Source organism: Symphalangus syndactylus, chromosome 19, assembly GCF_028878055.3.
Source record: "Symphalangus syndactylus isolate Jambi chromosome 19, NHGRI_mSymSyn1-v2.1_pri, whole genome shotgun sequence".
NCBI lineage: Eukaryota > Metazoa > Chordata > Mammalia > Primates > Hylobatidae > Symphalangus > Symphalangus syndactylus.
The window spans coordinates 90,222,374-90,249,427 of NC_072434.2; the positions used below are offsets into that span (position 1 = coordinate 90,222,374).

The 27,054-nt window shown below is 44.6% G+C and overlaps 1 protein-coding gene across 5 annotated transcripts in view; it reads right to left on the minus strand.

Moving 5' to 3' along the window:
* SMYD3 (SET and MYND domain containing 3) overlaps nucleotides 1-27,054 on the minus strand; it is a 745,729-nt gene that overhangs the window by 86,371 nt on the left and 632,304 nt on the right. For all 5 annotated transcript variants that reach the window (XM_055234699.2, XM_055234700.2, XM_063613546.1 and 2 more), the window contains 2 exons: nucleotides 18,618-18,705; nucleotides 13,351-13,525 (listed from right to left, as the gene is read on the minus strand). In XM_055234699.2, the coding sequence (XP_055090674.1) occupies nucleotides 13,351-13,525; nucleotides 18,618-18,705 (263 nt within the window). The remainder of the gene's footprint in view (nucleotides 1-13,350; nucleotides 13,526-18,617; nucleotides 18,706-27,054) is intronic.

Consider the following 27,054-nt stretch of genomic DNA (forward strand, 5'->3'; position numbering starts at 1 on the left):
GACTTCCTCCTAAATGGCTGGCTTGTGCTCTGGTCCAAGTGGGTCCTGTTGTTCCCTTGGAAATTCTAAGAACCTGCTATTACAAAGCTCCACCCCCAGTGCATAACATAATGGCGGAGAGCTGCTGCTTCCTTCCCTCTCATGTAATCATCCTTTCATCAGTCTTTTTACCGCATTCTCTTTACCATCTTTGAGTCGTTTTCTATCTGAAATTTTTATTAGACTATTTCTGAGTGGAATAGTACAGTGGACACCTATTCTTCTGGTTTGTCCAGAGTTCACCCACCCTCCTAGCTTTTCAACAATGTCTGTCCCATTTCAAACCTGCATTATTGGCAGGGCTGCCAGCACCTCGTCTCCCTCAGTCCAGGCAGGGGTGGGCGTGAGACCCACAAAGGCCAAAGCCATCCATCCCAAATACACAGTTTTTAAATCTGGAGCTGGAGGGAACAGAACTTTTTCTTTTGTTACACAGATAGCAGAACATGAATGGGGTGGGGGGAAAGAAGCTGCTGGAAGCCATCGGTCTCACCACACTGTGGACAAGACTGTGAGGAAGAATGAGGACAGCATCCAGGAAGGGAAGGAAGGAGGGAGAGAAAAAGAATGCAAGAGCAAGAAAGCAAAGGAGCCAGACATCAGTCCAATGGCCCAGGCTGCATCCCTGAATTCCGTCGCAGCAGATCTGTGGCTGGCTGTGCAGTTGTGTAGGCAATAGATTCTATTCTGCATGAAGGTACTCAGGTGTATTTCTGTTACTTGTATTAAAATTAGCATCACAGAGTCATATGGTAGGAAAACAGAATGGTATAGTGGAAAGACCACTAGAGCCCTCTGCAGTGTAGTAATAGTTTATACTTTTCTAACAAAGTCAGTCTGGGTTCAGCCTGTCTCAAATGCTTTAACAAATTATAGCCAAAATAAAATAAACGAATCCATGGCCTGAGTTTGAACCTTGGCTCTGCCGTGGAGTATGCAAGTTACTAAGTCTCAGCCTCAGCCTCTGCCACAGAGGACAAGACAGGTTAACATCCTTCTCACTCTGGCTGTGAGGATTAGAAGGATAAGCAAGTTGCTTGGTTCACAGTAGCCTCTTAATAACAGCAATTATTTTTCAGTTTAAGAAAGTCGAAAGGTAGAGTCCTTCAAGTCCTTTCACCTACTCCCCTAGAAAGATGATGCTAACCAATAGCTGGCAGATGCTTTTATGATTGTTGAATCCAGTTTGTCTTGCATTGGGAGGACATTATGGTGCTATTTCCAAATTCCAGGTGAGAGCAGATTTGTTCCTCTCTTTCATACTGAAGGGCAGTGTTAATATGATTGGTGTCCTTTATGCAGCAAGAGCAATTTGCATCATCTGTTTCCCTCTTTGCAGAGCAGGGCACTGTCTCCACTCCCCTCACCGCTCCCAAGCCCTTGCTCTCTCCCTGTTCAAAGGCTACGGCCAGCCACTCCTGCTACTTCAGTTCCCCAGAATGTGGCTGGGCCATTTCCCTTAATACATCTAACAATAAGAATAGTACACATTTTTCCATTCTATCTCACAAGCTCAAGAGCTTTATACTAACCAGCCCAGAAGATATTTTCCTTGCTCTAAATAACTGTAATTTTGGGAGTCATTTATACCCCACTTTTTTTTTCTTTCAAGGACCTCTTACTGCTCATTATAAATGCCATCGCCATTCTCTACAAGCGATCGAATATCATGAGGTTTGACAAATTAGCTTTATTTTTGCAATGTAACTGAAGTCCCATCCATCTGTCCTTAGGGAGTTTCTGAAAACTCTGCATGAACTTCACTCAAAATACACAAATAGCATGTAAGTGTGATCACATTTTTAAAATTATGAAGTATGTCCTTTACATAAAATTAAAATGGATTTTAATGTGTTTGAGGCATTCAAAGTTTTATCCATCATTAGCCATTTTTCAGGCCCACCTGATTTTCTTTTGGCTCCCTACAGGGGAAATGGGATTTTTTTTTCCTACTTTCTCTTCCACAAGGTAAGAAAAAGAAAAGATAGCAGCTTGGTAGCTGCAGGGGTGGCCAAGCAAGAGATTGATTCAACAGGAGAAATTCAATCCATCCCAAAAGATTCCCTAGGATTTGGTATCCTGCTGCTTAGAGTACAATTTGTTGTAATAATAAACTGAAGATTTTCTATCAGGAAAGTCAAAGTGCTCAGTGATGGCTTGTTCAAGTTAAAAAAAATTGAACTACAATGGAAAATGTTCTTATTCTGGAAATGCTTTCGCAACATAGGACGCATAAAGACAATTTCTCAGATCATATATATTGCTCGCACACACTGGTGAACACAAACAAATGTTTTCCTGTTCAGATGACCTAACCCCATACACACTGGTGAACCACAAACAATTAAATGTTTTCCTGTTCAGGTGACCTAGCCCCAGGACTGGAGTGTGGCTTCCATCTTGTTGCACAAGGAAGTTTGTTATACTGAAAGTCAGGCAAATCTAACAGAAAGTCTTTTTTTTTTTTTTTTTTTTGGAGACAGGGTCTCATGCTGTTGCCCAGGCTGGAATACAGTGGTATGAAATGGTTGACTGTAGCCTCGACCTCCATGGGCTTAAGCAATCCTTCCACCTCAGCCTCTCGGAGTAGCTGGAACTATAGGCTTGAGCTACCATGCCTAGGTATTTTTTTTTTCTGTGTGTGTATTTTTTTTGGTAGAGATGGGGTTTCATCATGTTGCCCAGGCTGGTCCCAATCCTGGGCTCAAATGATCTGCCCACCTTGGCCTCCCAAAGTGCTAGGCCTACAGGCATGAGCCACCATGACTGATGCCTTTTTTGTTGTTGTTAAGAGACAGGGACTGACTCTTAACCCAGGTTGGAGCATGTGGTGGTTCCCTGCAGCCTTGAACTCCCGGGCTCGAGGGATCCTCCTGCCCCAGCCTCTCAAATAGCTGGGACTACAGGCGCCAACCGCCACTACCAGGCCAATCTACTTTTTTTATGTTGAGTAGAGATGAAGTCTTGCTGTGTCACCCAGGTCTGTCTTGAACTCCTGGGCTCAAGTTATCCTCCCACCTTAGCCTCCCAAAGTGCTGGGATTACAGGTGCACTGTGCCAGCCTCACAAAAGGTATTTCTTATGTCCTGGCCTGGGTTGGTGGCTCAAGAGCCAAGCAAGGTAGACTGGGAATAAGTGAGGTTGGTCCACAGCTGTGGGATTTTGGAATGAAGGGAAACAGGTATCCTTGCGGCAGGTAGGGAGGAGCAGCAGAGGAGAATGTACAATGTAGACAGTGAGCAGAGAGAAAGTATATGAGCCAGAATGAAAGCTCTCCAAGGAGGATAGGCTGGACAGAAAAAGAAATGGATTCTGAAGACAGATTCTGGAATTAGTACCTAAAACATTAGAGTTCAGGAAGCCTTTTAGGACCATCTGTGGGCTGGGTGAAAGCTACAGCTGGGAACTTCTGTTTTCCTTGGATACTGCTACCAAGGAGGCACAGGACCAGGGTCCCTCCAAGTTGGAGAAAAACTTTCACTAGGAAGTTATCCAAAGGTACAAAGTAGATTCTAGTGGCTCCTGCCTGGTCTGAACTTTTCCCAGTAGACTAAGTGCTAGCTAGAATGACTCACGCTGCCACGGGAAATCCAGCAGCTCCCCTTAGCACATGGTTCTTGACTGGGAGCTTGAGTGTTAAAGGAGGGGATTGGATTATCAGAAAGAGCAGGATTTGTTGAAGGTCAAATGGAGGAAAGTGGCATCGGGAGGATATTTTACACAGTGCTTTAAAATAAAGGTTTGAAGACCTCCAATTACCTTGAGGGGGTTCGGGGGGCAGATCTTCCAACTTCCAGCAGAGATGAGTTATGTGTATGGACCAAAAGGGGAGTCAGGTGGCATTGCCACTTAGGAGACTTCCCTAGAACCCAGTGTTGATCAGGGTACTTCTTACCAGAACTTGGGCCTAAGGTGGTAATAGTGCAGGATTATCACTCCTGATTTGAAATTAAGAGCTCTGCTATTTACCATCTTTATTTTATTTTATTTTATTTTATTTATTTTATTTTGAGACAAGGTCTCGCTCAGTCACCCAGGCTAGAGTGCAATGGTGTGATCACGGCTCACTGCAGCCTTGACCTCCCAGACTCAAACGATCCTCTCACCTCATCCTCCCTGGAGGCTGGGACTACAGGCACATGCCACCACTCCCAGCTAATCTTTGCATTTTTAGTAGAGATGGGGTTTCAACATGTTGCACAGGCTGATCTTGAACTCCTGGACTCAAGCAATCTGCCTACCTTGGCCTCCCAAAGTGCTGGGATTACAAGCGTGCGCCACTGTGTCTGGCCAATTCACTGTCTTGATGATGACAGAAAAGGTATGTGTTTCCAGGGTCCTGGCATAGCCTGAGGGTCCAAGAACCAGGGAAGAGTTAAAAATGGGTGGGAATTATGTATAACTTGGGGTTTGGGAGGAAAAAGGAATTGATATCCTTGTCCCAGGTAAGGATGGGAGGCAAAGGAGGGGCAGAAATGAGAAATGCAAGTGGAATCATGCTGTCACAGGTCACCCTGGCCAGATGTAAAGCCACCTAACTTCATATTACAGGCTTTCTTGGCTCCACCCCACACAGTCTTGGGGCTCTCAGAAATGCCACTGCACAATTTTTGTTGATACTTAATCACTTGGTCAACTGTAACTGGGTATAAAGAACCTGAAAGTGTTTTAGGCAAATTATCTCTCAGGGCAGAACCTCTATTTTACATATTATTTTATAGTAAAGGTAGGTGAGAGTTTAAGTTTGATTCTAAAGCTATCCCAGGCTGGGTTCAGTGGCTCACACCTGTAATCCCAGCACTTTGGGAGGCCAAGGTGGGAGGATCACTTGGGCCCAGGAGTTCAATACTAGCCTGGGCAACATTACAAGTTCCTGCTTCTACAAAAAAATTTTTTTTAAATTAGCTTGGTGTCAGGGTGTGTGCCTGTGGTCCCCCCTCATCTACTCAAGAGGCTGAGGTGGGAGGAACACTTGAGCCCAGGAGGTCAACAGTGCAGTGAGCATTCTTTGCACCACTACACTCCAGCCTGGACAACAAAGCAAGACGCTGTGTCTCAAAAAATAAATCAAAAGTTAATGAGGCTATCCTAAAATAGCTGCATAAACAAAGCCATGTCAAATGATGATATTCCCCCATCAGTGTCCCCTGGACTGCTGGCTTCTGGGAGAAGGCATCCTCTGGTGGCCAACTAGCACCCATCAAGCTGGTCATGAGCACAGCCTTCAACTTTCGGCCAGTCATTCCAAGGCCTGAGCATGCTGGCCCTGGCTTCTGGGTACCCTTCCAGCTCAGAGGATGACAGCATGGAGCTAAATGGGGGTTTCAGCTCCAAGAGTGCCATAGGGAGGGCTTTGGGAAATCAGAGGCACTAACTTCTCTATATGAGGTTTTAAAGTAGTAGAATGATGAATGAAATCCTGACAATCAATCAGGGACCTCCAAGAGAGATAAGTACTTGATCCACTGAAGGGCCTTCTACTCCAGCACTCTAAAAACCTTGTCCAGGCCAGGCGCGGTGGCTCACGCTTGTAATCCCAGCACTTTCGGAGGCCGAGGCGGGCAGATCACGAGGTCAGGAGATCGAGACCACGGTGAAACCCCGTCTCTACTAAAAATACAAAAAAAAAATTAGCCGGGCGTGGTGGCGGGCGCCTGTAGTCCCAGCTACTCGGAGAGGCTGAGGCAGGAGAATGGCGTGAACCCGGGAGGCGGAGCTTGCAGTGAGCCGAGATCGCGCCACTGCACTCCAGCCTGGGTGACAGAGCAAGACTCTGTCTCAAAAAAATAAAAAATAAAAAATAAAAACCTTGTCCATCACTGGCCTGGCCTGATTTGGTCCAGCAATTCCCCCTCAGGTTCTCAAACGCCTGGTTTTCTGGAGATGCTCACAGGTGCCCCTCAGCTGGCTGTTGAAGGCTATCTGTAAGCTCCACCAGAAGGAGGACTTCGTATTGCCTGTTTTGTTTACCACAGTGCATTTAAGTAGGTAGGTCTCCATAAACATTTTTGTTGAAAAAAAATGAGTAAGTGCCTGACCCAGGAACGTGAGACGTACCCATTCAAATCAATCATGATCTATGCATCCAGGAGGCCATGCAGTAAGCTGAGAATCAGGTAGAGAAGACGGGCAGGCTTCTGTAGTCCAAATGATATCTCTTGCTCTGTCTCCTACCGGCCAAGGCATATCTAAAGGCCATATCCAACTTCTTGCATACAAGTAAGATTAACATTCCTACAGATATCTGATTTCTTAAAGCCCCACGCCTGCTAGCGTTGATGTGGAAAGACACACACAGACTTGGGGCAGGATGACAGCTGCACAGTGGATCTCATAACGGGGACAGGGGAAGGAACAAGCAGCTTCTCAATTCTCTTGTTTGAAAGTGGCTGTGGACTGTATCTAGCACTCTTGCTACAGGGAGAGTTACCAGAATAAAGTTCAGCAGCAGATTCTGGCAATGCTTTCCAGAGTGCAACAGAAGATGGGGCCCTCTGAAAGATGGTTGAGTAGTGGCCTCTAGTAGCCAGGAGTGAAACACTATAGAGATGTATGGCCAGGAGGTGACGGAAAGCACAGGCTTTATGCATGCTCTGCCATGCGCAGCAGCATATTGGAAGCAATGAATGGGTCACCTCCCCTTCCCAGTAGAGGCTACACATACATCAGCAGCACCCAATCATTCTGTTTCATCCTTAAGACAGATGGGAAATAGGCAAGCTAGACGAAGGCGTGGTATGCGAAGCTGCCCGATGGCCTAAGCCTGTCTGCTGTTATCCAAAGCTCTGTCAGAACGTGGAACACTTGTTCAAATGCCTGAGGCGACAGCAATGGTCAGAAGAGCTGCTACATTCAGGAGAAGGAGTAGGCCCAAGGCATCCTGCCTCCTCTTTTTCAGAGGTGTTGAAGGGCCAGAGCTCATGCCAGTTCCATGCACAGATTGTCCTAGATTTTTCTTCCAGAAGTAAGAATACAAGGCTGGGTCATTCTCACACAACCAGTAGGTTCAGGGCTGGAACCACTCCACAAAGCTGGGCAATGAAGGTCTTTACCCAAATGTACAGGTGGCATCTCAAGCAAGGTGATTCGGGCTAAAGGAAGTCAAGGTACTTTCGAAGAGTAGGTGGCTGAAGCAGAGATGTTCTCATTTCTCTTGTTCCAAGAAAAGAAGAGCCAGAGAAACTGGTCATAATGTTCTCCGCTACCTCCTACCTAAACCCTCATATTAGCCCTGGATTATCCACAGAAGTAAAACACAAGTAATAAGGCCTAAGCGCAAATCAGTGGTGTAATAAATACCTACTAGTCATTGTCATATCTTCTTTCCTTCTTCTTCATCTTCCCTCTTTATTTTCCCCTCCTTCACCTCCTTTTTCATTGTATTTTATGTCTAGATTGTGAATTAAGAAAGTCTTTCAGAATTAAATTAAAGGCTTATATTGAAAAGTTTTAAAAAATGCTTGGGTCTTGACGGACACTTCCCCCATCACTGTGCAGGTGATCACGGCCCCAGTGTCCCAGTAAGAAGTAAACCTTACAGAATGGACAGCAAACAGAAAGAGGCCCTGATGAGCCAGATAATTCAGTATTTCACACATACGAACACACGCACATACACAGCTCTAAGTCTTGTATAGAGGGTCTTCCACTAAAGATACTTTAATTGAAAACTACAGCAGAGAAAACATGATTAAGTGGCTAAAAGATTACTGTTCACTTTAATAAGCAAAGAAGAAAACATTTATTCATTTATCGGGTGAAATAATTCTCTAAATCTCATCAGAGACAATAAATGGCAAACAACATACATGGAAAGAATGTTGGATGATGTTCAGATAATTATTTCTTCTTCTGGGGAAGAGAACTGGCTCTGATTTGTTCTCTAGGTCCTACTCCATGAGCATGGTTTAGGAAAGTTCTAAACTACATACAACAGCCGAGGACCCTGCCTGCCCTCTAGGAATCAGCTTCGTTGTCAGAGACAATGACACAAGCGTCCTCAGAGAACAAGCTAACAACATCTGAGCAACACGGAGACATGCGGGATCAGGAGGGGCAGGCCCAAAGCAAGTGCTGGGTATGTGATGGCATCGAACGTGCACTCAGGTCCTCCCGCTGTAACACGCACCTGGGATGCGGGGTCAGGAAGGCAGGCCCAAGCAAGCGCCGGGCACGTGACTGCCCCTAACGCGCTCAAGTCCTCCCACGATAACACGCACCTGGGATGCGGGGTCAGGAAGGCAGGCCCAAGCAAGCGCTGGGCACGTGACTGCACCAAATGCGCTCTCAGGTCCTCCCACGTTAACATGTACGGGGCGAGCTCTGCAGGCTCCTGTACCAGAATGTCACATTGACAAAAACCCTTGAAAGAACAACTGGAGTTCTTCAGAAAAGCCCGCTTGAAAACAGTAGTATAAGGTACTGTTAAGAGGAAATTTTACAGTTTATCAACCTATCTTCCAAAGCTTCTCAAAAAAAGGAGAAAAAAAATCCCCCACAAAATTAAAAACTGATGGGCTATGTAATTAACTGGCAATCTCTCAGTTACAAACCCCTGATTTGTAACCATGTCGGGTACAAAAACTACTGGCTGCATTATACTTCCACTCTTTCCACCTGCCCCCATTTTTTCTGACAACAAAGCACGGAAAACTATCTGAGCTGAAATATCACTCTTATCAGCTTTCTTCTCCTTGATGGAGATTTCATAGCCCACCTCCCTTGCCTCTTTCTCTGATCACAACTTAAGTCTCTTCATCATTCTTGTTCTTCTGCCTTTTTCCCAGCTACGTCACAAAAGTGTCATTCCCACCAGCACAAAAATACTATTTATGGACAACAAAATTAGTATCAACAAATCTTACCCTATAACGTGGGCTTTGATGAAAGAAGAGATGAAGGCCCTAATATGTTTTGAAATGGCTTTAGATCAGATACAACGGAAGTCAACGTCATCTCTTCTCATATTTTCTTGAGGAAAGAGTGACATTTTGGTGTGTGTGTGTGTGGGGAGGTACAATTTGGAAATGGTTATCCAAATTTAAAATAAATATAACTTTTACTTTAAGTTCAGGGGGACCTAACTTTTGATGTACCAAGTTACCACTTAGGAATTTCTCATATGGATTTACCCTATGGATTCAATTAATCATGGCGCTGTTTGACACAGTACACATAAATGGAAACGATAGAGATTCATCTAAAAATTATGGTATATCCATGAGATGAATTATTATGTATCTGCTAAAAAGAATAAGGTAGCTAATCTGGAGCTAATCTAGACAGATGTCTACACTCTCTTGTAAAGTGAAAAAAGTTACAGAACATGAACTAGGGAGTTATTCTTTTTTTCTTCCCCCTTCTTTTTCCCCCACACTAAGGAGGACCTTTGGCTTGGCTTCCCTTCCCTTTTCTGTAATCCCCTCTCCTCCATACACCACCTTAGCAGGCATATTTAAAAGACCTATTGGAAATGAGTCTTTCGCCAAGCAAGACAAGCAGGAAAAAGGCAGAAGTGCAGGAGAAAGTGGAAGAGCCCACGTGAACAGTTCTGAAGGGAAGAGAGTTGAGAGTAACTGGGAAAGCAGAATAAAAGGAATGGGGAAAGCGGGGCCTTTAAGAAAACATTCTGTGTATTATGATGGAACCATTGTTCATGTTTTCTGGCAAAGGTTAGGATTACTGTTTACTTTCAATCCTCTGACACCATGCTAAGACTGAGGTCTATGTGGCTCTGGAATATATTCAGACCGGCCACTCTCACACAGAACATTCCCAGAAGGAAACTTTTAGCCATGCCTATCTTTAAGGAGTGGGACAACAGTTTGAAGATGAGGCTGATTTTTACCTTTCTGTCCTCTTAAATTGTCCTTCCCTACAAGCATATGCTAATCTCGCAACAGAAATGAACAGAGCATGCAAATGTCCTGAAAGTCCTCTTCAAAGCCGAAAACACCCTCTATACCTCCTTATCACTCTCTAGTTCCGAAGGAAAAGTCAAATTTAATTAGTATTCGACACACAAAAATTTTAAAACAATGTGTTCGATTTTGTATTTTTCTCTCCTTTTTGGGGAGCTAGTGGGGGTGAATTTGTAGCCCATACAGTGGTGCTATCAAAGGCTGAGTAGACTTTGATGGGTTAGTCTGGGGACATCACCATAATCTGTAACCATCTTTAATAGGAAAATGCATCCCAAGTTCTGAACTACTAATTGGCGAATTAACATTAGACTAAGTTAAACTTTTAAATAAAATTTATGAAGTATTTTAAAATTATTTTCCTTCTACTTCATGTTTATAATGCTAAGGGACAGATGAGTTTGCATAGTCACATACATATGCCGATACTATCAGAAGACATACTATGGGCTGATACTAAATATTATACATTTTGTTGTATAGGATTTCTAACTTGTTTTGTGAAATATGAAGGACCTAATGTTGAGTTGCATCATAAAAACTGAGTAAAATCTATAGAGTAAAAATAAATGACAGAGTAGCAAGAAAGGAGCTGAAGGCCATAACTTGGATTAAAATGGAACAGGAGCACTTTCTCCTCTAAGGTCAGCATTAAAATTTAGTCAAGGTCAGGAGTGACAAAATCATCAAGAAAGACTTGACCTCCATCTAGTTGTTGCAAACAATACATTAACATTGTAAACCTGTTACAGCAGATGGCAATGCAATCATCCCCTGGTAACTCATGCCTAGCTAACTGTCTGTGTCCTTGGCTAAAGGTGAGCAAAAGGCCCACCTCCAGCGTCTGCAGGGAGCTGATGCGGGGGCTGAGAGCGCTCAGCGTGAATTCCCTCATGCACATGTGAGAGGTGAAAACCACCGCCAGCTTCTCCATTCCTGCCTTTGTTCTAAAATTGCTAACAGGGTTGCAGGGTACCTGACCTATTTGCACACATTCCTTATTTTTACCTCGGCCTGAGCTAAAGGGGAAAAAGGCAAAGTATGACAACATCTACCCTGCCCATTTCTCTCACCTTTGTTGGTTCTGGTTTATTTATAGCCTTTTCCTCAACTACAGCTTTAATAGCAAATGATTCGTACCTCACTCATGTGAAGTGGATCAGTGCAGATGGGATTTCTTGAAATACTACCAAAAAGCAACTCAACACACTCCAGGGAAGAGAATCCAAGGGAGGCTTGGAAATTTGTCACCCAGCGTAAGAACAGAGCACACATTTACGGAGAGATTGTGACCTGCCAAACACCATATAAATAGAACCAAACGTTTTCCAAACATAATGGACTGTATTCTGGCGGAGGACTTGGCCTCACTTTCAAGAAAGGCCTCTTTGTTTAACTTTAAAGTCAGTCAAACTGCCAGCTACTTAAGGTGTAAGTTAGTGCCTCAAAGAGGCCCTCGTAGATGTGGGGAAGAGAAGGTTGCAGAATACGTGCAGAACAGACACCCTTGTAGGCGTGTGGTCTTTATGGATGTCGTGGACCCATGTAAAGTTTCTGTACTTAAGAGTGGCCCGAGCAGGGCAGCCTGAGTGTCGAAAGGGAGGATGAGGCAGAAGAGTCAGCGCAGCGCTAGCCAAGAGTGAGGGAGCCAGCGGCTGCTGATGGGGGCCTGGAGAAAGAAGGGTATTTTTCAGTCTGCGTCTTTTGGATGGAGTCTATCCGCTCACCCAGAGGCTGTGGTTTGGCTTCCTCAGAGCAAGCCCTGGAATTCAGAGAGATAACGCCAACCATCTGACCTGCCTCTTTTTGCAACACTAAGGCTCAGAGAGGAAGCCTTATCTCTTTGAATGCAACTCGTATTTTCCGAGAACCCACAAGATCGATCACTCCGAGCAGGCATTTCACTGCTCATGGGAAAGTCTACAGTCTCAGCCCTCAAGCCAATCCCTTATACGTTTGATTAAAGCTGACTCACAGTCTGGATTCCAAAGCTGTTCACCCACAGGCAGTGGAGGAAACCACCTACAGAAGTCCCGAAAACATGCTCAGGGTCAGGCTGGTGGCACTGGCTGGCCAGGGACCTCTGCCATCCACCTGGCTGGTGGAGCCTCTGCCGTCTTCGGGTTCCTCGTGGACTGCACCAAGCTCCTGGCTCACGACTGGCTTCCCGACCAAACGCCTCATTTCTGGTTTCCTACCTTTGTCCGAACAAATATCCTAGACCCTGGACTCACTTCTGTTCTTATGTTGACCCTGGGAACTTCCTCTCCCAGATGTCTCCTGAGAGACTTCCTCTAGCGGGAACAGGAAGTACCCTGGATCTCACTTTTCCACCTGCTCCTCTTCACTTACAGCCACTCCCTGCCTGTTGTCCTACATTGCATAGGTCTGGCCCTGGATTCTCCCTCTGCTTCGCCCCTTTGGGCTGACACAGTATTTGCACAGTCTGCAAAGCTGGCAAATTAAAGGTCTGCCCAGGATGGAGCCCCTGTTCTCCAGGGACCTCCTCCCCCTGCCACTGCTCCTGGTCTCAGGTGCTTTCGAGGTACCTTCCTGTCAGCAACCTTGTTCTGTGCTAGAGACTGAGCCATTCCAGCCTCAGATTATGGTCTGCATGTCTCCGTGCCCTTCCCCTTCGGCTGCTCTCAGTCTCACCTTCTAGAATTATGTTCTCAGCCCACTGCAAATCAGGGTGCAACATCCACCAGTGCCTAACTCTCAGCAGTTCAACACTACCCCCCTCAAAGCTTCTCTGAGTTATAAAAACATCTCAGGGCAAAACGCCTACTGGTCTGGAGGAGCTGAGATCAGTCAAGAAGCAATTACCAATAGTTCCTTCACCTGACTCAAGGAGAAGCTGAGGCAGGGCCGTCTCCCTGCTGTCCTCCCTGGCTCACAAGGTGATTATGAAGGCAAATGATTCAACTGAAAGCATAAATCCTGAGAGAGAGAAGGGACCATTCTTACTGTCCACCAGACCAAGGGCCCCATATGGCCATCCTCACCTGGACCAGCAGAGGCTAATGACACAGCCTCTCAAGCTAGGTCTGAGGCTGCATTCCTCTCCAGCTCCCCCACCACCGAGCCTGCCTTTGTCATTGCAAGCGCCACATCGTATTGTAATCATCTGCTCCAGATCCAGACAGCAACTAATTAGTTTCTGTACACCCACGGTGTCTGACACGTGGAAGGAACTTTAAAAATGATGAATGAATGCATAAGTGAATGAACAAGAGGAATGAATAAAATAAGACTTGGTTTTACACAATGGTTGAGAAGCAGCTGGAAATGCTCCATGCAAAGTAGTAATCAGAATGACTTCACAACATGGATCCTTTGCCCGATGTGAAGACTGCCTAGCCCTTATGGTAGCCCTCTCCCTGGGACTTGCCTGTACGGCTCCATGGTCCGAGTACCATAGAACAAGGCCTCCTCCAACAGGCCGAGGTTGATGCAGGCATCCATGGCGCAGTCGAGCACCTTCAGCTGGTAGATGTTGATATCGGGAAGCCGTTCAGAATTGCTGCTTATGATCGCCTGGCACATGGCCAGAACCTGCTCCCACTCTGTTATTAACCTTAGTTAAGGATTCACTGTCTTCATCAAGAAAAAAACAAATAAAATTAGATTCTCTAAAAGGCTGAAGAGCTCCCAAGCACAGGAGGGAAGGAAGCACCCGTTATTTTTCACAGATGAGCTGCCTGGAAAAAACACTTGAGAAACAAAAGCACAGAAGAGGCATCTCAGTGAAGTAAATTCTGTTTACATCAACAAACTCTCGTAACCAGGCCTGTGCTTTGGAGTTTTAAAACTTCCAAAGACCTGTTCTTTCTTCACACCCCTAGATGTGTTCTCTTTAAATCTAGTCATAAATAAATGCAGTCCTTTATTAAACTGGACTAAAGATTAAGCTAATTCAATTTTAAATTATTTACGGTTAGCTTCTGTTTAAAAACTGATTTGAAATTAAAGATGCTTTAGAGAGATTCCTTTTTCAAAAGGAAGAGCTCATGTTTGCTTCTGTGTTGTCTGAGTTTTGGGCATACGTGAACCCAAATACACACGCAACCCACAGGCACACACTAGGTGCAGCAATTTGAAGAAATAGATTTCCAGTGGATCTCATCTTTTTCGATTATAAAGCAAAAGTGACCCAAGCCTGTACTTAACCAAATACATTAAAATATGTGTTATTTTAAACCCCCAAAATAAGAGACAATATTAGGAACGTGGCTTATGCACATAAATTACTGGCAAGGGAAACGATGCTTTAAAAAGCATGGGGAGAAGACTCAATATCCACTGCTCAGTAACGCCGACTTTCTGATTAACCATGAGTCAATAACTTAATCTCATGTAGCCCTGGAGTGAGTTCACTTTTTAAAACTGATATTCCCTGTCTTACAGAGGCAGTCAGAGGACTGAGGACATGGTTTATGGAGAGTGATTTTAATCCCTCCCCAGTGAATTCTCTGGGAAACAGAGCGAAGGCCAGAGTGCGGGACCCTGGGACCTCACAGTTTCTTCGCTGTGCGCTGTGTTGGGCGAGCTGGAGACCAAAGAAGGTGCTGGACTGGGACTGGTCCTTCTCTCACTCCTGTCTCGCCTTCACCCAGTGGAGCTCCAAATTCATCTGCTTCACATATTGTCATTCCAGTAGGGTGAAAAGGTTTGAAGATCAGAAATGGCAGCCTAGCCTTTGGCTGTAGTAAAGTTAGATTCAGATCTAATCTAGTCCTGTCATTTATCAGATTTGAGGTTCTGAGGAAGTCAAAGTGTTTAATGATAGGCTAGAAATAAAAATGACTGTCAACGTAAGTATGAGTAATATACTGTATGTAAAATGACACAATTCGTGATGCGTCCTCTCATGAGCCAGGTAGAGTTCCGGGTGTCAGAGACACAGTGGGGAACGTTTCGTGGCATGCACAAAGCACACGCTACACAAGCATTAGTGCCTTCCACCTTCCCTCTGTGACATGACCTCTGAGCCTGACTGGGCTTAAAGAAAGTGGTTCAGTGGACTGAGTTTGACTGAACTTCCCTTCGGGCCCCCACACCCCTCCCACTTCCACATGACCTGGTCTCTTTACAATCCATGCTCTCTGTGCCATCCCCTGCCCCCAATTCAAAACCCTCTTTGCTGAGGTCCTAACAGAGCATGCCCAGCCCTGAACAGACAGCCCACTGTATATGCTCCCCTCTCCCTCTCTGTCCAGCAAAACCTTCCTCTTCGAGTGTCCATACCCTTCTCAGAACATGGCTTTCCGAAATATTAGCATATACTTCTAATAAACCAATCAAGCCACTCCTGAGAGTGGAGACAAATACCTTTATGAACTTTCACAGGAAATGTATTTTCTTTCCAACAAAGGCCTCCCGGAGGCAAAGTATCTTACTCCAAAAGATGAGTTCCTTGACGAGAATTTAAAGCACCCCAACGCACAGCTGAGAGCCTTTTCCATCACACCCACTACAATTTTAGGATGAGTCCTGTCTTGGAGGAATTGACCCTGATCCCAGAAAAGGTTCATTTCCTGAAGAAAAGTGAGTCCATGATTTGCTCTTGCATTCATCTGACATGTATGTTCAAAGTTTGCTGAATGTATCCCCTAGAGGTTGGGGGAAGCAGTATCTTAGGCAGTGCACTGATTTTGTAACAGATGGCTGGGCTAACCTCCGTGGCTTTTCATTCCAGGATTAGATATTTGACGAACTGTCAGGAGGAATGACTGTCTCTTACACATTGCTAGACATTTCTGTGGCAAGACTTGTACCTTATTTTAACATTGTGCTGTTTGACCTCCACTATTTGCCTGTTCATTTATGTATGTTCCCACTTATTCTAAAGAGGTTTGAGGTGACAGCCCTTAGAAATAAAAGCCAGATGTGATGTTCTGCAGCTACTCATAGGAATGCGTCTATTTTACCCCCCAGCAAGCTGGAAGGGACTACGTGCCAATTTCCCTTCACAACGCTGGCAACTGTCTCTTGCCAAACAAGGCAAAACCTTCCCTGCAAAACACCCCAGTGAGCAAAAAAATGGAATAATTTTAACTAAGAGGCTTTTCCCCCCAAGCTACTACTGACATGTATTTGCTCAAAGATTTAGTCCCTGGCATCTGTGTGGTGTTTACTACAAGTCACTCTGTTCCAGTAAGGAGCTGAGCTCTAGGCCTAGCAGGGCTGGAGAGTGCACCCAAAGAGAATAGATTCCTAGTGGACAGAACAGATATCTTTTTTTCCTGAATACTTTTAAATGACCATAAGAGGATCAGGGGAAGAGAAAGGGAAGCAAAGTAGATTCACTTGGGAATTACTCAACTTACTGAGATTCAACGACTGTCAGACCACAGAGCTTTTATTCACTTAATCGTATTACTCTACTGCTTAAAAAATCATCCTACCGCCCCCTCTCACCTATAAAGCCTAACCTGTGCATGGCAGTTAAGGCCTTGCCACCTTCCCCTCCTCTCACACTGCACAGCCGGCAGCTTCTCAGCAGCAATGACTGTTCTGCGCGTCTGCACAGGTCACTCCTTGTGTTGGACGCCTCTTCTCTTGGTTGGCCTGGTGAGCTCCCACTGATCCTCCCAGACGCAGCTCACTGGTCACCTCCTCTGCGAAATCTTTCAACTTCCCAAAGTTGACTATTGTGTCTTCGATGCTGCCATAAGTCTGTATCTTTACCTAAATATGTATTAATGGACATTTTACTACCCCACAATGTAGGAGAGTAGTGAGTGCAGGGCTGTGTTTTCTAACTTCTGTCTGAACCATCAGGTGAATGATGACCAGCAATGAACCCAGCATACAGTCCGTTTTCAGTAAAACCTTGTCCAGTTGAAACTGAACTCTGGCTGGGTTATCCATGGGCCCCAGTACCGCTGCCAGGGACCACACGGAACAAGTCTACTCCTCTGCACATAACGGCCCTGAGCCCATCAACAACTCCTGCTTCCAGAGTTGACTGTTTTCCTAGTATCTTCCATCTCATCATAAACAGGGTTTCAAATCCCTCTTTAATTTCAGTTCTACCCCTCAAAACTAGTTTGTTTTTCTGTATCCCTTTTAATACTTTCCACCTCAAACTGAATAGAAAATTCTAGAAATAATCAGACCAGTACTATCATCTCTATCATTTTATAATCAATATTAATGCAGCCCAAGATCACAGTAGTAAGATTATATTATACTCTTAAATGTTGTTAAATTTTGCTATTTACTAAAGCCCTAAATTTTTTTCACATGTTCTTATGCATATTTACATATTTGAAACTTTTGATCCAAATAGAAATTTTATATATGGTCTTTTAATATTTCACGTCTTTAAAACTTGGACACCATGTAAACATTTAGGGATCTTTTGAAGTCTTTTTTTTCTTTTGAGATACTGATTCTATCATCCCACCTCTATTATCCTCCCCACCTATGTCACTTTGGAGATTTGATAAACCTGTCCTCTGTATCTTCATTCAAGGTAGGGAATTATGCATTAAAGAGGCCCGAGATGGTAAAACAACACTCCAGAATGACACTGAATCACATAACATCATTTTTTCAGTGTAGCTATTCAGTTAGCTTTGCTAACATCTAACACAAGTTTCTTGATTACTTTTCATCAAATCCCTTTCTGAAGTCTCGATACAAACTTTACCAAAGAAAGCTGTGACTCTGTGGATTCACTCGCTCTTGGAGAAACCAGGCAGCATCGTGATGATCACAGCTTTCTTTTCCATTCCTTAGCAACCAATCCTAGATTCTTTACCAAGACTGCTAATAAACTCAGTGGGCTATCGATTCAAAATGATGTCCTTCACCTTTAAAACTGGAAACCTCCCTCTACCTCCTTCTCTGGCTCTTTACAACTCTTTAAATAGCAAATTGGAAACCTCATCTGCGACGTTCTTAGTGCCTGGGATACAATTTACCCCAGAGCCTCTGAATGGCCTTTTGCAGTCTGTTCATCCACCTCGATCTCTTCCTTCTTGCCTGCTGTTTCCCTTCACCACAGCTTTGCTTCAGTGAACTCCACCACCAGGAGCGGCCTCCTTCTCAGCCTCAGCCTATCAAAATCCTGCCCCGACTCAGGCTATCGTGCACAGTAAAACATTAGTGGAGCCTTCCCAGATGACCTTCATCCTACGTGGTCTCTCCTTACTCTGAACTTTGGCCCACCTGTGGTCATGACTATTCATGCTGAGAAAATGTGTCATGCAGCAATCCCCACTGCCACTGTAGTCACGGCTGGTTTAATATGAAGCTTCTGGGTCTGACAGTCAATGGCACTAAATGACAAGGATTCTAAGCTATTCTTTCCTAGAGATGTTAGTGGTTATGGGAGAAGAAAATTGAGGAATTTGTTACCTTTTACATATAAAGAGACTAATTCTTACTTTCCTACTGCTACTGGGCCATGAGTTTTGATTATTACCTAAAGGTAGTGAGTTATTATTCACGCTGATCTTGCCACGATCTTCCCTGTCATTACTCAAACTGTTGGCTGGGGTCGGGGGTGTGGCCTGTGACCATGGAACAGAATGAAAACCACTGGCTCATGGAGAGGTCAAAGCCCGCCTTTGGCCTCATTACCACAGGGCTTCAAGAAAACAAGGAAACCATCCAACAGTCCACCTTAATCCACAGGCGAAAGGATACTCCAGTGTGCCTTCAGTTCTTCAATTTTTTTCAGGGATTCTTGAACTTCCTTCCATACTTGCTCATCACCAGTTAGCATATCAGCATCCTGCTCAGGCCAGAAAAGGAAGACAAATAACCCAATTAGTAACAAGCAAAGGACGTGAATAGACCTTTCTCCCAGATATACAAATGGCCTGCAAGCCCCTGAAAAGATGCTTGGCATCATTTATCATCAGGGAAATAGATAAAGCAAAACCACAGTGAGATATTACTTGATACCCACTACCATGGCTAGAATCAAAAAGACAGGATAACAGCAAAGGTTAGTGAAGATGCAGAGAAACGGAAACCCTCATACACTGCACATGAGAATGCAAAACGGTAGCTTTGGAAAACACTCTGGAAGTTCCTCAAAGGGTTAAATGTAGAGTTTTCATGTTACCAGTTGGAGTTACCATATTAACAATCCTACTCCTAGGTATCTACCCAAGATAAATGAACATGTATGTTCAACAAAAACTTGTTCACAAACATTCATAGCAGCATTGTTCATAATAGCCAAAAAATGGAAACAACTCACATGTCTATCAACTAATAAAATATGGTATATATCCAGACAATGGAATATGACTCCACAATAAAGTACTGATACATGCTACAACATGGATGAACCTTTCCACAATAAAGGACTGATACATGCTACAACATGGATGAACCTTTCCACAATAAAGGACTGATACATGCTATAACATGGATGAAACTTTCCACAATAAAGGACTGATACATGCTACAACATGGATGAACCTTTCCACAATAAAGGACTGATACATGCTACAACATGGATGAACCTTTCCACAATAAAGGACTGATACATGCTACAACATGATGAGCCTTGAATACGTTACGCTAAGCGAGAAGCCAAACCCAAAGACCACATGTATGATTCCATGGATATGACATGCCCAGAAGAGGCAAATCCACAGAGACAGAGTCAACTTGTGGTTGCCTGGGGATAAGAGGATTGGGAGGAGCTGGAGAGTCACTGCTAATGGGTAGGGGTTTCTTCTGGGGTGATAAAAATGCTCTAAAATTGACACCATGCTAGTTGCACAACTCTGTAAAGAGACTAAAAACCACTGAACTGTACACTTTAACTGGGTGAATTATATCTCAATAAAGCTGATATTTTAAAAAACAGAAGGAGAATAGGATAAATAGTTATTTGTTAGGAGACCTACAGCTAAAACCTTATTAAGAATAAAGTACAACTACACCCATGTGAACTAATTCTGACTTCCACCTAAACTAAAAGCAAAATCCCCAACGCTGACAAAATTCAAAAGAAAATAAAATTATGAGCTACCACGTATGAAATGTCTGCCCTCCTATTTAGTAAGCAGGTCCTCTGCTTCCCGTTGGCCAGTGTGCCTCTGGCATCTAGCACAGTGCCTGGCACATAGCAGTTGCTTCATCAGCACTTGTTGAATGAATGACCGAAAACCACATGTGTGCACAATGCTGAAGGCTTTACTGATACTGTGTTATGTCCACATAGCTCTTTTATGTACGTAAGATCAAATCCCATGGGGTAACACAGGCAGGCAGTGGGAGAAGTCTACTCTGGGTCAGGCAACGAGAGGGCACACTGTCTATAGAATACTGAAAAATAATAATAAAACCAGCGAAAAGTAGGTCTGATGTTTATTATGTGCAACAATTTAGAGGTGAAATATTCTTCCCTCCAGGTCAGAGGGTGCCTAACATCTTTCTCCCTAATATATCACTGATTATCCCCAGTTTATAGATGACAAAACTGAGACTCAGATGAAGTGACTTTCCTGAAAATCACTAGCTTGGAACCAAAATCTCACCACAGGTCTGTTTGATTCCAAAAGCCTATCTTCTTGGCAGATATTACCCTGTTCACCACAGATACTGTTATGGTCTTTTCAGCATGCTCAGCAAGTCCTGCTGCTTTAAAGCTGCACTAATAGGTAGCCACGAGCCAGGTGTGGCTATGTCAATTTAAATTAATTCAAACAATAAAAAACTCAGTTCCTCAGCTGCAGCAGCCACATTCCAAGAAGCTAATAGCCACATGCAGCTGTGGCTACCGCACTGAACAACCCAGATGTAGAACAGTTCACTATGTCATTGCAGAAAGTCCCGTTGGACAGGGCTGCTTTCAGGTGGCTAGTCAAAGGGTAAGCACTCTCAGAAGACACTATTCAAAACCAGGTGTTCACTATCCATGAGACTTTCAACGGGTGTCAGGGACGAGAACCACCCTAGGAAGTTACATGAAAGCAGGGCCAGTGTGGAGGTGACATAAGGGTGAGGAAGGAGGGACATTTTCATACTCTAGGCATCTCCCTGGAGACTCCTATGTGCCCGTTGAAGGAGGTTCATAGAACGACCCCATGAGAACCGCTGCCAGAGTCAGTCTGTGTTTTTGGGAAGAAGAAATATCACTCAAGTGTGCCAGGGCAGAAAAAAAAAGGGGGGGGCAGAGCACCACGAACCACAGAAAACAGATCCTGAGACTCTCCTCCCCAGGCTGGGGCAGTGAGTGTGTGTATGAGGAGACAGGAGCGCTTGTGTCTGCGTAACTGGGCTTTGTGGGCCTCCATGTGTATGTGCTGTGCGTCTGTGTGATATAGTAGAGTGGTTTTTAAAAAGACACTGTAGACGCACTTTTTCTTTTTTAAAGGAAATTCTAAATACGTCCCTAGCTTTCTGTACATGGAGGAGGGAGGAGATCAAATTGTTTACCTTAAGAAGGTAAACAACAGGCTGGGTGCGGTGGCTCATGCCTGTAATCCCACCACTTTGGGAGGCCGAGACGGGTGGATCACCTGAGGTCAGGAGTTCGAGACCAGCCTGGCCAACATGACAAAACCTCTTCTCTACCAAAAATACAAAAACTAGCTGGGCCTAGTGTTGCCTGTAATTCCAGCTACTTGGGAGGCTGAGGCAGGAGAATGGCTTGAACCTGGGAGGTGGAGGTTGCAGTGAGCCGAGACCACACCACTGCACTCCAGCCTGGACAACAGAGCGAGACTCCACCTCAAAAAAAGAAAAGAAAAGAAGGTAAACAACAGCCTCCCTCCGAATGCCTGCTCTAAGCCCATCTTCATCTCCTAAAGATCAGCTTCCTCTCCTGCTCCAAAGCCTTCAGCAACTTCCCACTGCCTCCCAGATCAAGTTCACCCGTTAGATCTTGACAATCATGGCCATTCTGGATTGAACGTTCCAGTTTTACATTTCACAACTGGCAGCTTAAACCCTAGATCTAAGCTTGTTAGTCTCTATGGTAAGCAGAATAATGGATCCCTGAAGATGTCCACATCCTGCTCTCCAAACCTGTGAATATGTTAGGTCACATTGCAAAGGGGAATTAAGTTGTAGATGGGATTAGGTTGCTAATCAGCTGACCTTAAAATAGCTGAGAGTATCCTGGACTTTCCAGGGGGGTCCAATATAATTACAAGAGTCCTTAGAAGTAGAAGAGGGAGGCAGAAGAGGTGGTCAGAGTGATGTGCTGTGAGAAGAACTTAACCAGAAGCTGGCAAAGGCAAGGAACCAGTCCCCTGGAGTTTCCAGAAAGGAAGGCAGCCTTGCCCACACCTTGATTTTGGCCCTCTGAGACTTGGGTCAGGCTTCTGGCCTACAGAACTCTAAAATAATAAATCTGAATTGTTTTAAGATGCTATACTTATGATCAATTGTTACAGCAGCCACAGAAAATGTAGTCCCTAACATACCTTCTGCTCTTCTGGCCACTGGGGCTCTTTGTGCCTGGCCCTCTCTGTACCTGGAATTAATTAGTTAGATCATTCATTTATTCCATTAACACTTAGTGAGTACCTAACCAGGAACTGTTCTAGGCAGTAGGGATAGAGCAATAAATAAATCAGATAATCATGGTGTTCATACTGAAGAGGCAGGTGGAATACAAGGCAAGAGAAGATACACACATGCATGCGTGCACACACACATGCACACACACACACGCACACACACACGTGCACACATATGCACGTGCACACACACACACTAACACACACGCACGCACACGCACATGCACACACACGCGTGCACACACACACATTTTGTTGGGGGAAAAACAGGGAAGAGGGATGGGGAATACTGGCTCCAGGGAGTTCATTTTAAACAGGATGATCAGGGAAGGTCTCACTAAGATGATATTTGAGTAAAGCTCTAACGGAGGTGAAGGAGTAGGAGACAGGAGTTCCAGGGAGAGCGGTGGGCAAGTGCGGAGGCAGAATCATGCCTGAATGTTCCAGAAACAAGAGGCCAGTGCGGCCAGAGCTTGTGGACTGCAGTGTGTGCGTGTAATATCTTCCCCACTTAATTTGTAAGCTCTTTAGAGCTGAATATAGGTCTTATTCTTCTTTGATCCTGCCTCTTCCAAATATCCAGCACAGTCTTATATTTAACAAGTGTTCTGCTGAACATCTATAGAATGGATCTGGAAGAAGTGAACTAACTTGGTAATGATTTGATGTCTCTTGCGTTTATTTCAGTTATTCCTCACAACATCTTTGAAAGGCATCAATACCTGTTATTTACAAATGAGGTGCAAGATAGTCCCGAAGCTTACATAATTGGTCCAAATGTCCTTCTACCCCTAACTGCCAGAGGTAGGATTCAAACCCAGGTCTGTCTGGCTCCACAGCCCATGCTCTTTCTAGTACCTTCATGCTTAAATTTGATTTCTCTCCTGGACTTGCTTAAAAGGTGAAACTCCTGAGTTAATAAATTCAAAATATCTTCACCCTTGTTTCCTAAGCTCTATCTAGTACTAGGAATTGAAAGAGGAGAGTAAAATCCTCCAACATAGAACCCACAGCAGATCTCGTATTCTTCTATCAGGCAGGGTGAGACCACAGCCCAGGGCAGAACAATTTCATACGGGGATTACAGTCACAACTAAATTTGCCACCAGTGAACATAATCTGATTAGCTGTTCTTTTAGGTTGACCCTAAGCCTTTATTTGCTTAACAGAAGAGCAAGCAAGCTTTGAAACTGCTCCTAAACCTTTAGAAACGATACCTCTGAGAGCATTTTATATTGGAGCTAGACAAAGCTACACTCACTAATAGCTATCACCTCCCTGGACTGTTCCACTACGGTAACTGCCTCTCAGGTTCCAACTTCCCTGACCCTACCCATCCCGCTGTGGCTGCTACTCACAGTTGTGTCTACACTGGGTCTGTCTCATCTCCCCTCTCTCCACACCAGGCTGGAGGAAAACATTCAGCTGCATAGGTGTATAAACAGGACATGTGTACAGAAACAGAAAAACTACTTAGGGAAGCATAGTTTAAATCTTCTACTTTTCTAATTTGCAAATAGAAGAGTAAATGACTATGTTTTTTATCACAGTCCCTGAGGTATAAAATGAGTAAATTTATATCCTTATTTCCATTATTTCAGATCCAAACACAAAGACACGTGATATAATTCAGGACAAAGTTATTTAGGAAAAAAAAAAATCTCTTTGAATTTTACTTTTACCACGTAAAAGGAGCTTGAATGGGTGAGTCCTGAAATTTTTTTTTAGAGGATAGAAACATTCATTTTACATTCATTTAAACATCAAATATACTATTGCTGATTTTTCTACAAATGCTAAAAAGAATTCAGCCTAGAAGCAGAAGGATTCCTAAGAAAGTTGACTTTCCTGGGAAATGAGAGAATTAAGAACCTGCTGGTTCCAGCAGCACTGCTGGTATCTCTGCCCTGACCCACTGTACGACCCCGGGCAAGCCTTCGTTTCCCTGGCCCTCCGCTTCCTCGCCTGCAGAAGCAGCAGCTAGTCTGGATGGCTGCTATGTAACCACTCCAGTGATTTCAGCAGTGCAGACCCAATTGAGCTCCACCTCTGGCGACCACTCTTTTGCACAGCCCCAGAGAAGTCCTTCAAAAGCCTGTCTTTATTTTAAACGGTACAATCGTGGAGCTAGTTCATTTAAGACAGAACTGTGCCGTTGTTCTCAGGTAAGAAATGAGTCTCATTTGTCCATTCTCTCTCTGATCGCACAAGCCCCTTGAATACCGCCCTCCCAATTCGCTCACCCCATTCTTTTCCCTCACAGCTCCACCCCAAAATCCTACCCATGCCCATCTCTGCACTGCACCCACTCTTCCAACTAAAATCGCTGTCCTGTGGCTTCTGCCAGGACTCAGCGTGCTTTCGGCTGTTTCCTCAGCTCACCACTCCATTTACCTCTTTGGCTTTGTTCCCGTTTGTCCTTTTGGGACACAGTGCCTGCTGTACTCTATCAGGAAACCTTCTCTGGCTCTGCCTTCTGGGTTAGCCTGGCCCTCCAGGCCCCTCTGCACACCCCTTGCCCTGAGCTGACGTTAATGGTCTCCTGGATTGCCTCCCCAGGTATCCTCAGAACGCCCTGAGGGACCGTGACCTCATCATAGCTGTACTCCCGGTGCCCACAAGGTAAATCGCTCGGTAAATATTTGGTGACAGAGTGAATGAGAAGTGATCTTCCACAACGCATGGGCAACAGTATTACAAGAATAAAATACCTTAACTCCACCACAACCAAGAGAATCCCAACCAAGACAGCAGGTTGTTCTTTTCACAGCGGACGTCGACCTTGACTCTAATATTACTGCGCTAAGATCAGAGAGTTCCCACTGCAGCCATGGGTATTTGTCAAATACTACAGCTGGCATTGGTCATCATTTAGAGCCTAAGTGTGACAGCCTCCCCCAGCGTCGGAAACCCCACGCTGGCTCCGGCCCCGCGCTTTCTGACAATCGCGTCACGGGTTATTTGGGGAGGGGGCTCGCTCACCTCTCCTGGCTTCCACCTCAGACACCATCCTGAGATTCTAATGGCGCTCTTGGCCCAGAGGTCCCTGGCTCCATCTATCCCTGGATGAATCAGTGAGGCCACCTACCTTCCTTCATCCACAGCTGCTGAATCGATACCCCAGGATCATTTCCTTAACTGTAAAAATAGGTACCAGATGATATGAGATCATCTCACCACCACAGAAAAGGGTATCACTCAACACGCTTACATCAACTGGCCAAACGCTTCCTTTGGGTTTCAGAGTAGGAAGTTTACCTGCCAGATACCAGTAGTTGCTGTGAATTACAAAGCTACGTTTCCTCCACAGGGAAAGTTTGGAGTCCGGCCAGGCTATCTGAGTATGAACTCGGGAAAGTGGCCACTGGTTCCGTCAGGTTAAACATCACACGAATCCACCCAGACCCACCTTGCAGCTCGAACACTTCAACAGATGTGTTCACTTAGCTTGCAAGCGTTTGATGTTGAAACTCTTATGCTGGGCCAGTTTCAGACGGTTCTCATTAAAAAGAGGAGGAACATGAGAAAGGTAATCTGCTTCCCAGTACTTCCTGTTACCCAGTGCTCAAGCAAACTCTAATTAGATTGAAGAAAGACGAAGTATAGGATGGAAAATAAAAAATTAATGAACACTTACAAACTCTTCCAGTAATTCAATAATTCGTGTCTTAAACAGAAGAAAGGTTTTTAGTTTTAGTTTTTAAAGTAGAATGAGGTTCAAATACGGTGTCTGCACTCAGGAGAGAGATTGGAAAGTCCTGACATTCAAAATTCTGAGGTAATTTGCAGTGACTGACTGAGGTAGTCTGGTTGGGTCAATATACTGGGACTAGATTAATATACAACATCATTCAAAACCTTTATGATTAACAGGAGACATCTCTGCTGGAACCAATTTCCACCTCCTTTGACAAAAACAACTGAAAGCAGATCAGATGCAACTTGAGGGGAAAAGTGGCTCTTTCATAAAGCGGAAAAATAGTGGCTAAAAATAGAGCATTCACTGTTCTATCAACTACAGACCAGTCAGTGGGCATTATGGGCTGGGGAATAAGGAAAAGGAAGGAATGTTCTCAGGTTGAAGCACGATCAAATTGTAGTATGTTCTAATTAGCAATTAATCAGCAAATGTACACAACGATTAACAGAAATTAGTGGGAAAGAATGCCGGGCTTGGAGCCGTAAGATATGGAACCGAATCCCTGCCGCACCTCCCTGCCGCACCTCCCTGCCACATATCCCTGCTGCATAGCTGTGTAGTCTTGGCAAGTCCTTCAACCTTCCTGAGGCCCAACTTCTTCAGTGGTAACGATTCTCTAAGGAGATGCACCTTCTCATCCTTTCCTCTGCACCCTCTAGAGTTACTTATGTCCTAAATGTCACAGTGGCCCGAGTTTTCAATCCCCACCCTACAGGGCGGGGACCAACAGGAGGCTGACTAGAGTCAGCTTTGTTTGGTGAGAAGGAAAAAAGTGGTGGAGGAAGGAGCACATTACAATGTGATCAACAACCAACTATGCTGTGACCCCGCATCTCTGCACATCCCATTCCCTTTGCCAGGAAGGCTCTTCCTCAACGTAGTCATCCAAGCAAAC